Source organism: Aspergillus lucknowensis (genome assembly GCF_044049455.1).
Source record: "Aspergillus lucknowensis strain CBS 449.75 chromosome Unknown BJX67scaffold_35, whole genome shotgun sequence".
NCBI classification, from domain to species: domain Eukaryota; kingdom Fungi; phylum Ascomycota; class Eurotiomycetes; order Eurotiales; family Aspergillaceae; genus Aspergillus; species Aspergillus lucknowensis.
This window is the reverse complement of record NW_027263579.1, coordinates 299044-308154: the sequence shown is the minus strand read 5'-3', so window position 1 is coordinate 308154 and position 9111 is coordinate 299044. Positions and strand designations below refer to the sequence as shown.

Below are 9111 nucleotides of genomic sequence, written 5' to 3'. Positions count from 1 at the left end.
GACTTTTCAACCGCTCCAGCAGGACGCTGGCAATGGAAGACACCAAAACCAGGTCTCAGGCATGGATATGCCAACTCGTCAGGAAGAGTTGGTCTGGCGAAGCTCATCGAAAGCCAATCGCAGGAGGGACTTCGTGGCGTCCATCGGACGGTGAGCTTACATTCGATCTACAAGGGCTCTCATCGTCGAACTTTACTCACTTAATCCTCCCGCCTGACAGCCTACTGTTCTATCCGGAGCTCTTCGACCTGACCATCGTATGCGGAGACAGTGGCGTGAGATTCGATTGCCATAAAGCGGTCGTCTACGCTCAGTCACGGACTATCAGAGAGTATTGCAGGGCAGCTGCCACGAGTGCGGTATGTTAACCCCCCCATTTTTCCCGATTCTTATCTGTTCGAGGCCTGATTGTCTTGCTACAGCACCGTTGCACGGTCAGAGTAAGCTGTCACCCGCTCGTTTTTCGAATGGCGCTCGACTATTTATATACATGCGACTATCGTTTCTTTCTTGCTTGGGATTTCCCGACTCGGTTTCTGGCTGAGGGGCAAACAGTACCGGTGGACTATGTTGGTATGCTCTGAATGTATTCCCATGACCGTTGACGAACAAAATATGCTCACATCTTGGCCAAGATCGACTCGACTGTTGCGAGCTATCTCTCCACTTCCAAGTGTATATACTAGCAAATTGTCTTTGTATACCGGGCCTGAAGAATCTTTCTGCGTTCAAGATCATCGAAGTTCTGCGAAGGACATCCTTCCCAACTGTTTTCCCACGGTTCGTGCGCGAGGTGTATAGCCTCATAAGGAGAGAGAATGCACTACTCAAGAGGCTTATCGTCAGGCACGCGGACGCCGTCATGCGCGGATTGAGGGGCCGCAATCATTATGACGGGAGATTTCCTAGTTATATATTGTACGAGATCCAGGAGTTTACGCAAGACCTCGCCTCGGGGAGGCTTTATCCACCTGGGTCATTGGACGAGGTGAATACTACAGATCAGATAGCCCCAAGCCAGTGGGAGTGTTGACAATATTTTTGATGCATTGCGTTGGACAGATATATACTTACTCTCCCGCATGATTGTGTGTGGGAGGATAGGATAGGTTGTATAGAGGCGGCGTTTGGACCTCTGCGCGATTTTAGGGTTAAAGGGGGCTGATATGTCGAGTAAACTAGCGAAATTAAGACAGGGTGGGTGGTAGAATATTCTAATTGCAACCGTCGCGAGGTGGTATTCGTATATGCCAGACCGAGACATCAACTACATGCATGGTCAAGCCGTTCACGGGCGTAAGGTAACCAGCCTAACGAGCCCGGGGCCATAGGTAGGCAGACAGAGCATCATTCCCTAAAAACGCAGCAATGAAAAAGGAAACAATTCACCGCCACAAATCCCCCCGACTATCCCTCTTCCAACCACCACTGCTCTTCGCCCTCTCCTCCTCCACAGGCACTGCCAAAAACCCACCAAACCCATTTCCCACAAGCACACTTTTCCTCGCGTCTCCACCCCAACTGCGACTGAGCGACGCATCGTGGAAGCTAACGGGCCTCGTGGCGCTGTCCCGACGTCCGCGTGTGGTACTGCCCAGCGGCTCGTAGGGTGTAAAATTCCACTCCAGCTCATCTAACCCCTTGCTGAAGACGTTTAGAGGACGTGCAAGGCCGCCGCCCACGTATTGTGGTCCGGATTCCCCGCCCCCATATAGGCGGGGTGGGGGTGCGAGGAGGAGGGCCTCTGGGAAATCAGCATCGCGGACGTAGAGATCCCGAAGCGCGGGGAGGGAGTTTGACATCAGGGTACTGATTAGGTATGTGTAATAGGATGCTGCCTTTGGGGGCACGCCGTAGGTGCCGGGAGGCGAGGTGATTTCGTAGTGGAGGAGTTGGAGTGATTGAGATGACAACGGAGGGATTTTCTCGGGTGGGAAAGAGCGGGTGACTTCTTGGATGACGAGGAGACCGAGAAGGCTAGGGGCTGCGGAGAGGAGAGTGTGAAGAGTGGCTGGGGGGACTCCGGTCGAGGAGAGGGTTAGGTAGAGGAGGTTTTTCCCGGGGAGGGGATGTTTGAGGAATTCGGTGATTCCGGTTGTTGTGATGTTGGGCGTGTTGCGAAGTGTGAGCCGTTGTATTGCGGGGAAAGGTGGGAGGCCCTGCGTGGAGCTGAAGATGGAGTCATCGAGCAAGGGGGTGTTGTCAATTGCAAGGTCGTGGAGGCGTGGGAAGGAGGCGAGGGAGATACGGAATGTTGAGGGCTCGATTTGGAGGTTTGAAAGCTCGAGGATCTCGAGGTTGCTCCAGGGGTTGGAGTCGGGAAGCTGGGAGAAGGACCCCTCTGCGCCTGCGCGGTAGGTCATGCGGCGGAGGTCGGGGCAGCGGGCCATGAGCTCTTGTTTGAGAGTCAGACAGGATGGATCGTCGCTGTAGATACCCGACGGAAGGTCGACGTAGCGGAGGTTGGAGAGGACAGAGATGGTTCGTGCGATTTCAGCTTTGCTTGCTTCCCGTGTCATGTATGGCATACGAAGGGAGAGGACGAGGTTGGCGAGTTCTCGCGAGAGTCGGACTGTTCGCATGAAGAGGGAGAGCCGCACTTGCGGGGCGTCGATGGGGTCGGCATTGCGATCGAAGAACGAGCGGCGCTTTCGTTTGGCTGCGAGTTCTTCTTCGAGTTCGCAGTAGTGGACGGCGTCTATCCGGACATGGGAGTATCTGCGAGACAGTGAGCGGGCCGTAAACGGTGGAAGAGGCCTAAAAACGGACAGTAATGGCTGAGCAACGGGATACCAGCGTCTCGAGACGAGGGCGCAGTGCGCCAGGTCGCGCATGTCACAAAGCATGCATCCATCCTCTGTCATTGACTCCTCGGAGGTATCATAGGTATTGTTGACGGCATGTGGACAGACGAAGGTGAATATTCGGGCTAGCACCGGACGAGGAAGCTGTTTTGTAAGGTCGATTGCATAGCCAGGCAGGGGAGGGACGCCAGCGTCGTCCATGCGGAGGTGGCTGTAGCTGGCGTCGTTCCCCGCACGGCTTTGGCTTTTCGAGCGCCCGCGAAGTCGGCTCAATAGTCCCATGGCGAAGGGGAAGTCGAAGGCATCGAATTATTTTGAAGGGCCTAGAGATTCACAATTCGCTCGAAGTCAAAAGGAAGTTCAGGAGAGGTGAGCTGTCAGCAAGAGATGATGCGATGGAGGCGGGGGCTGCCAACTAAGCGCCGATCTGAAGGAGCGCCAACTGTTGAATGCTCCTGTCGTCCTCCCATCTGAGGAGCTCGGCAAGGGAATTTATCCAGGCGTCTAGCTGCTCAGATGCACTTCACCGATTGCTGACTGTTCTTTGTTGGGCCTCACGGAGTCAATCCTGGGCCGAGGACCTGGGGTCCAAAAATACTTAGTCCCTTGGGACAGTCATTATTATTGGCTCCGGTCGTTCTTTGCCATATTTCAAAACCGCCTCTGGTCGTCCACAACAAAGGCGTCAAGACACAAAAGCGCCGAATGTGACCGTGCCAAGGGTGCGGCAAATGAGGTTCGGACAAATCTGCAGATGGGCGTTTCACCAGGCGTTAGACCCAACAGTCCATGGAATTGGTTGGCTGCGGGCCAGATTGTCTTTGAAGAGGGTGAAAACATTCTGAAAACATTCTCAGGTTGTTGAAAAAGTCCTCTGACCACGTGCCGCATTCCTCAACGTAGCAGAACAAGGCCGGACTCTTACCATCGCGATATCTGGTCAATTGCGGGCTCTCGATGCCAATTCGTGGGATCACTCCCAGCGCACGATCGGAGAATACGGCCATGACATCATATGCTGGTCATTCTGAACCTGTCGCGTTGACAAGGACGATTGAAGGGCAGAATGGCTCTTTTCCAAAGACACACTGACACCAGTTCGTCGTGCTGTACAACTGACTGTTCTCATGCCGTCGCAGCTTCTTAAATATACGCTTCTATGCGCACAGCACCAACTTCTACACTCGGCACCGCTGCCTCTCGCAATCCCTCTCCAGAGCCTCCACGATGCCCGAGAAAGATCCCGAGTACGCAGAGCGGCCCCCCTACAAGATTCGGTCAGATGTGGAATTTGGACCGGTCAAATGGCGGGGGAGCTGTGATTGCGGCCAAGTCACATACCAGATCAGTCGAGAGACGCCGCTGAATGCCAAATACTGCCACTGTCGAGCCTGCCAAGTGACACATGGTGCATTCAATTGAACAAAAGGACAGCTTTCGCGGAGGACAGCAGCTAATGAATACGCAGGTGCCCCATTCCAATGGTGCGGGATCTTCCATAAATCGGATGTCATGTTCAACAAAGGCACTGAGGGCCTCACATTCTACTCTTCCCAAGACAAGTCGAGGGATTACCATCTGCCGACGAAGGTCGCTTGCGCGCACTGTCGCAGCCCTATCATGGATGAGGGGCGGAATGTCTGTTTGGTGTTCCCTGGGCTGATTGATTACCAGGCGTCAGGGACGGATCATGACACCTGGAGGCAGGCGTTCGAGCCGAAGTATGCTCCTCTCAGCTTCAGCTCTTGTTCGGGCTTCCCCGTTTGTTGATACTAACCCACACTAGGATGCACATATTCTACGCACGCCGCAGCATAGATATCGCTGATGGAAAGCCCAAATGGGCTGCCTTGGATGAGGACAGCGATTTGCTTGACGATCAGGGTAATCCCAAGAAAGGCGATAGCACGCGGACGCATATGTAGCTATACATTAGAAATATGCAAAGTGTAGATGATTTCGAATATGTGGACAGCGATTGGAAGCACATCGATAATCGGAGTTGTATTGCGCCAGAAATGACGTCGATGCGAGTTCCCCACCACGCGAGACGCCATTTTTATCTGTGACATCCCACACTCCTCTAAACCACTTCATCTCACGATAATACTGAGTACCACTGTCTGGAAGCAAGTACGACTTACCCGAAATACACATCCCACACTCCATCCAACCCACCCCACGCGTAACAAACCCATACCCCGCAACACTCACACCCACCATCTAACAACCACCCAGCCAGCTCCAGAACCCAATCCCCAATCACCCCCAACCAAAAAGAAAAGAAGCAAAGACAAGCACCGCATCGCAATGCCCTGGTCCCAAAAACAATTCAGCCTCCCCCCGCGCTCCCGCGGCTCCTACCTCATAACCGACCACATCGTCTCCGAACTCCCCGAACTCCGCGAGTACAAAGTCGGCATCCTGAACCTCTTCATCCAGCACACCTCGTGCGCGCTCTCGCTGAACGAGAACTGGGACGAGGATGTCCGCGAGGACATGAGTGATGCGCTGGACCGGATCGCCCCCGCCGATAAGAGGGGGAATCTTTATCGGCATTCGGCGGAGGGGGAGGACGATATGCCGGTTTGTTCCCTCTCCCCCCCACCTCCGTCGTTGTACTCATATTTTCGTTTGTATTTGTGTCTCTTGGACTGGGAGGGTTTTTTTTAGTAAAGAGATGACTCAGAAATTCTGTGCTAATGGCTGTATCTTGGATGTGACAGGCTCATATTAAGAGTGCGTTGATTGGGGCATCCGTCAATATCCCGATTTCGAATGGAAGGTTGGCCACGGGGACGTGGCAGGGGATTTGGTACTTGGAGTTCCGGGCGAGTCGGCATACTAGAAAGGTTGTTGCTACTATCCAGGGCGAGAAGGCTTGACTTGACGGGGTTCGTTTATAGTCCGGTTATGAAAGACAGGAAGGGTATCGCACGTGGTCGATCCTGCTGTATGCAGTCTGACGGGATATACAATAGATTTGAGCTCCTATGGTAAAGCTTCCGTGGTTGGCTGTAACGTGGCCGTCAACGATTGTCGGTAGATGGCTGAAATCTGGATTTATATCAAAGCAATATTCTAACAGCTTCATTGATCTGATACAACTGTACAAGCCCAGCCAGGGCTAATATAAAATAAACATGCATCAACGCCAAAAAAAATACCTTCTTTACCGCTGCTCCAATCCTCCCTCTGTCACTCGCTGACTTTCATTCACCTCTGCAGCATCGCCAACGGGTTCAAGGGGGTAGCTGGTAGTGGGGAGGGACTTGAGGTACTCGCGGTGATGTTCGTGGGCCTAGTCTCATGTTAGCTTGCTATCGGCCATTGATCCTGTGAATATGACATACGAAAGGAAGACCGCAGTATCCACAGGTCGCGATCTCAGGTTTGTCGGTGTTGATGAAGATCCTGGGGTGGCCGAGGGGACCACCGCCTCCGTCACAGCTAACAACCTTTGTGTTTACCCAGCGGACGGGCTGTTTGTGAATAAGCTCGATAGCAGCCAGGGGTGTGGGCTAAATAAACACCCTGTCAGTCTCATGATCCAACCGACACGACCCCACCGTCTCAGGACGATTAATTGCTCGAATAGCAACTACCCATCCTCGGCAAAAGGAAGCATACCTGAAGCTCCATAATCGTTTGCTCGAATCTCGGCCCGCTCATCGCCTCCTCTCTCGGTCTCTGGCTCGCAGCCCAAGTATTCGCCCGGTTAGGAGCCTGCACAGTCCGCACACGCTCCACAACATCCGGGGCTTCCTTCAACGCGGTATCCCACGAGCCCATCGAGTCGACCGGGGTAGCATTGGTCTCGGAGACATTGGGCTTCGGCGTTCGCGGGCTCGGGTCGTTTGCCTGGATGTAGTTTTCGGAAAGGCGAGGGACGGTCGTGGAGTAGGCGGCGCGGGAGGCGACGCGCGGTGTCCAGGTGGACGAAATCGCCGCAATTCGGCTTCGGACGGCGGGCAACAACATCTTCCCTGCAATTGGGTCCGTAGCGGGGAGTTGCGATTGGCAAGTGCGGAACTCGGAGGAAGGATGAGGTTGAGGTTTGCGGGAGCTTGGATACCGCTTCGAGAGCCAATCGGGCCAGCGATGCGGTGAAATTCTGCCGGTTGTGGTTTCAAAGTTTCTTCCTCTGGAGTTTCCTTCGTTGCTGGCGTTGTTGATTCCTACACGGTTCCGAAGGGCTTTCCTCCGTTTCTGACTCTGTCTTCGTTTCAAGTTGGACGGGTGATTGTAGCATTGAATTATTTCAGCGTCTGTCGTCATGCCTCGGCCGTCGCCTCCAGGCGCGACGCCTGAGAAGAACATGTCTTCGCGCCTACTAACTATGAAGGTACGCATCATTAGAGAATTCTATTTTTTTTTATGGGTAGAACTAAGAGAAAGGGCAGTTTATGCAACGAGCCGCTGCGAGCGCCGCCGCGAAAGAGTCTTCCCGGCCCGAATCCTCTAGCAACTCTCAAGTCTCTACACCCAAAAAACGTCGTATTTCTGCTTCACCTGACGAAGGCCCCTCCGCTGCTCGTTCGTCAGACCTGGAAGCTATCTCCGCTGCCCTGGCGGAAGAGGAAGGGCGACGCAGGGACGCACTTTCCCGGCAAGCAGCGGAAGCTGGGGAAACGGAGTGGTTTATTGATTTCGAAGGAACGGACACGGTCAACCAATACTCGCAGCAGCCCGTACTTGCAGAATACTCGCTCGATGCTGACGATGACGATAATTTATATGGTGGTCGACAAGTGTATGGAAATTATAAGAGGAAGAATAAGCTCAAGGTTATACTTTCATCCTGACTTGTGATTTTAATGCTAATGCTATCCAGCCAACGGGCAACGGCGAAGTAGCCCAGGATGCGAGCACAGAGACGGATGTTCAAGCCATGATCAATCAAAATAAGCCGAAGAAAGTCAACCTTAAAGACCTAACCAGCATATCTGGAGCTGGAGGGCGCCCAAGCCCAGGAGGACGCCCAAACCCATCGGCCGGAAAGGACAAATCGCAAAAGAAACGAAAGCACAAATGATTCGCCTCGTGAGATGATGACGCTAAAGACGAAGACTGCGGCGCTAATTTCGCGCGACATAACCCGGGTCTCCTGCGCCACTCCAAGAAGAGCAACCATCGATGCGCCAATCCCGAACAGATGCAGCAGGAACACTTTGCGGCGGCCAAGGCATGTGATTAGGGTAATTGACACTAATACGAGGACGCGGGATATGAATGGCGACAAGTTGATCTCGTTCTGAAAGATGGGGTGGCATAAATATTGATCACCTTGGGGCCGCAGAGCTGTTTCATGATTTGAATCTCCGCCGCTAGCGTATTATGTAGGGGGGTCTTTGATGAAGCAACACACCAAGCAACGATCTGAGATAAAGGCCTCCCCATCCGGCACGCGTCTTCAACTACCATCTCGTTGATTCTCCAGCGTTCCAATCTTCAGTCAGCTCCGCCTCGGCCATCCCCGGATCTTCGGACCTTTCAGCTTTGGCCTCGGCCCTCACAATGATATCTCCTTCCCTGAACTTCACTTCCTCCGCAACGACTCCTTCGCAATGATCTAGTGTCGTGCTTCGCTTCCGCCTATAAACCCGAATTTTCACGACGTCGGATGCCGGGTGATTCTTATGAAAACCGAAACCAGGGCTAGATGGCCTCCCGACCTCCTCACGGACGCCTTTCGGTTTCTGAATAATCCGTGCCCGATGAATAATCCGTCCCCGAGACTGATGGCGTTGGTCATCATAATCGAAGGGAAACTCCTCCGTCGGAGTCTTTAGAATTCCCCGAGGCTGGCCATAACCTCTCGAAGGGTATCTCGAGCCAGATCTCACTTGGGATCCTTGTGTCCCGTATGAGTTAACTACGCTTTATTAGAGCCACTCAATCAACCAATAAATCAAGGATTGATGTATCTTTGGAAACATACCTCTCCCTCATCTGGAACCGGCGTAATCAAGATAGCAGGTACCTTACCTGGCCCTGCCCCGTTCCCATATCCTTGCCCTTGACTGTATCCTCTCCGCCCCGGGTCCACGACGACATCACGCCTCACCGACTGCGGTCGAATCTGCATAGGGAGAGGCGCACGGGAAGTGGATGTTGAGGGTTGTTGGAAGCTCGAACGGACTAGACGAGGCCTTTCTGTGTGAAGGCCTTCAACCATGAAGTAGGATTCGGCACATGGGCAGAACATCGCGATATCCGAGGTTTTAGTCAAGACTTGTCAAGATGGATGTAAACGCAAGAGGGTAGTACAAGCTTGGAAGAAGCAAGCAACGAAGGCTTTGTACGG

General features: G+C 53.3%; 4 protein-coding genes across 4 annotated transcripts; 2 read left to right on the top strand and 2 right to left on the bottom strand.

Annotated features, from left to right (window-relative positions):
- Nucleotides 1–1385: 1385 nt before the first annotated feature.
- On the bottom strand, nt 1386–3086 carry BJX67DRAFT_373511 (F-box domain protein; the record flags this gene model as incomplete). The annotated part of the gene is made up of 2 exons (XM_071031400.1): nt 1386–2718; nt 2770–3086. 2 exons carry the CDS (start codon nt 3084–3086, stop codon nt 1386–1388), a joined length of 1650 nt encoding a protein of 549 aa, XP_070884048.1.
- Nucleotides 3087–4031: 945 nt separating this feature from the next.
- BJX67DRAFT_383278 (uncharacterized protein) lies at nt 4032–5689 on the top strand (the record flags this gene model as incomplete). Its single annotated transcript, XM_071033426.1, has 5 exons — nt 4032–4212; nt 4273–4525; nt 4591–4688; nt 5047–5390; nt 5531–5689. 5 exons carry the CDS (start codon nt 4032–4034, stop codon nt 5687–5689), a joined length of 1035 nt encoding a protein of 344 aa, XP_070884047.1.
- A 287-nt stretch (nt 5690–5976) lies between these two features.
- On the bottom strand, nt 5977–6785 carry BJX67DRAFT_373509 (zinc-finger domain-containing protein; the record flags this gene model as incomplete). The annotated part of the gene is made up of 3 exons (XM_071031399.1): nt 5977–6105; nt 6158–6325; nt 6435–6785. The coding sequence occupies 3 exons, from the start codon at nt 6783–6785 to the stop codon at nt 5977–5979; spliced, it is 648 nt and encodes a 215-aa protein (XP_070884046.1).
- Nucleotides 6786–6965: 180 nt separating this feature from the next.
- On the top strand, nt 6966–7926 carry BJX67DRAFT_192811 (uncharacterized protein). Its single transcript, XM_071025369.1, has 3 exons — nt 6966–7149; nt 7208–7591; nt 7639–7926. The coding sequence occupies exons 1-3, from the start codon at nt 7081–7083 to the stop codon at nt 7837–7839; spliced, it is 654 nt and encodes a 217-aa protein (XP_070884045.1). The 5' UTR covers nt 6966–7080; the 3' UTR covers nt 7840–7926.
- Nucleotides 7927–9111: the final 1185 nt, after the last annotated feature.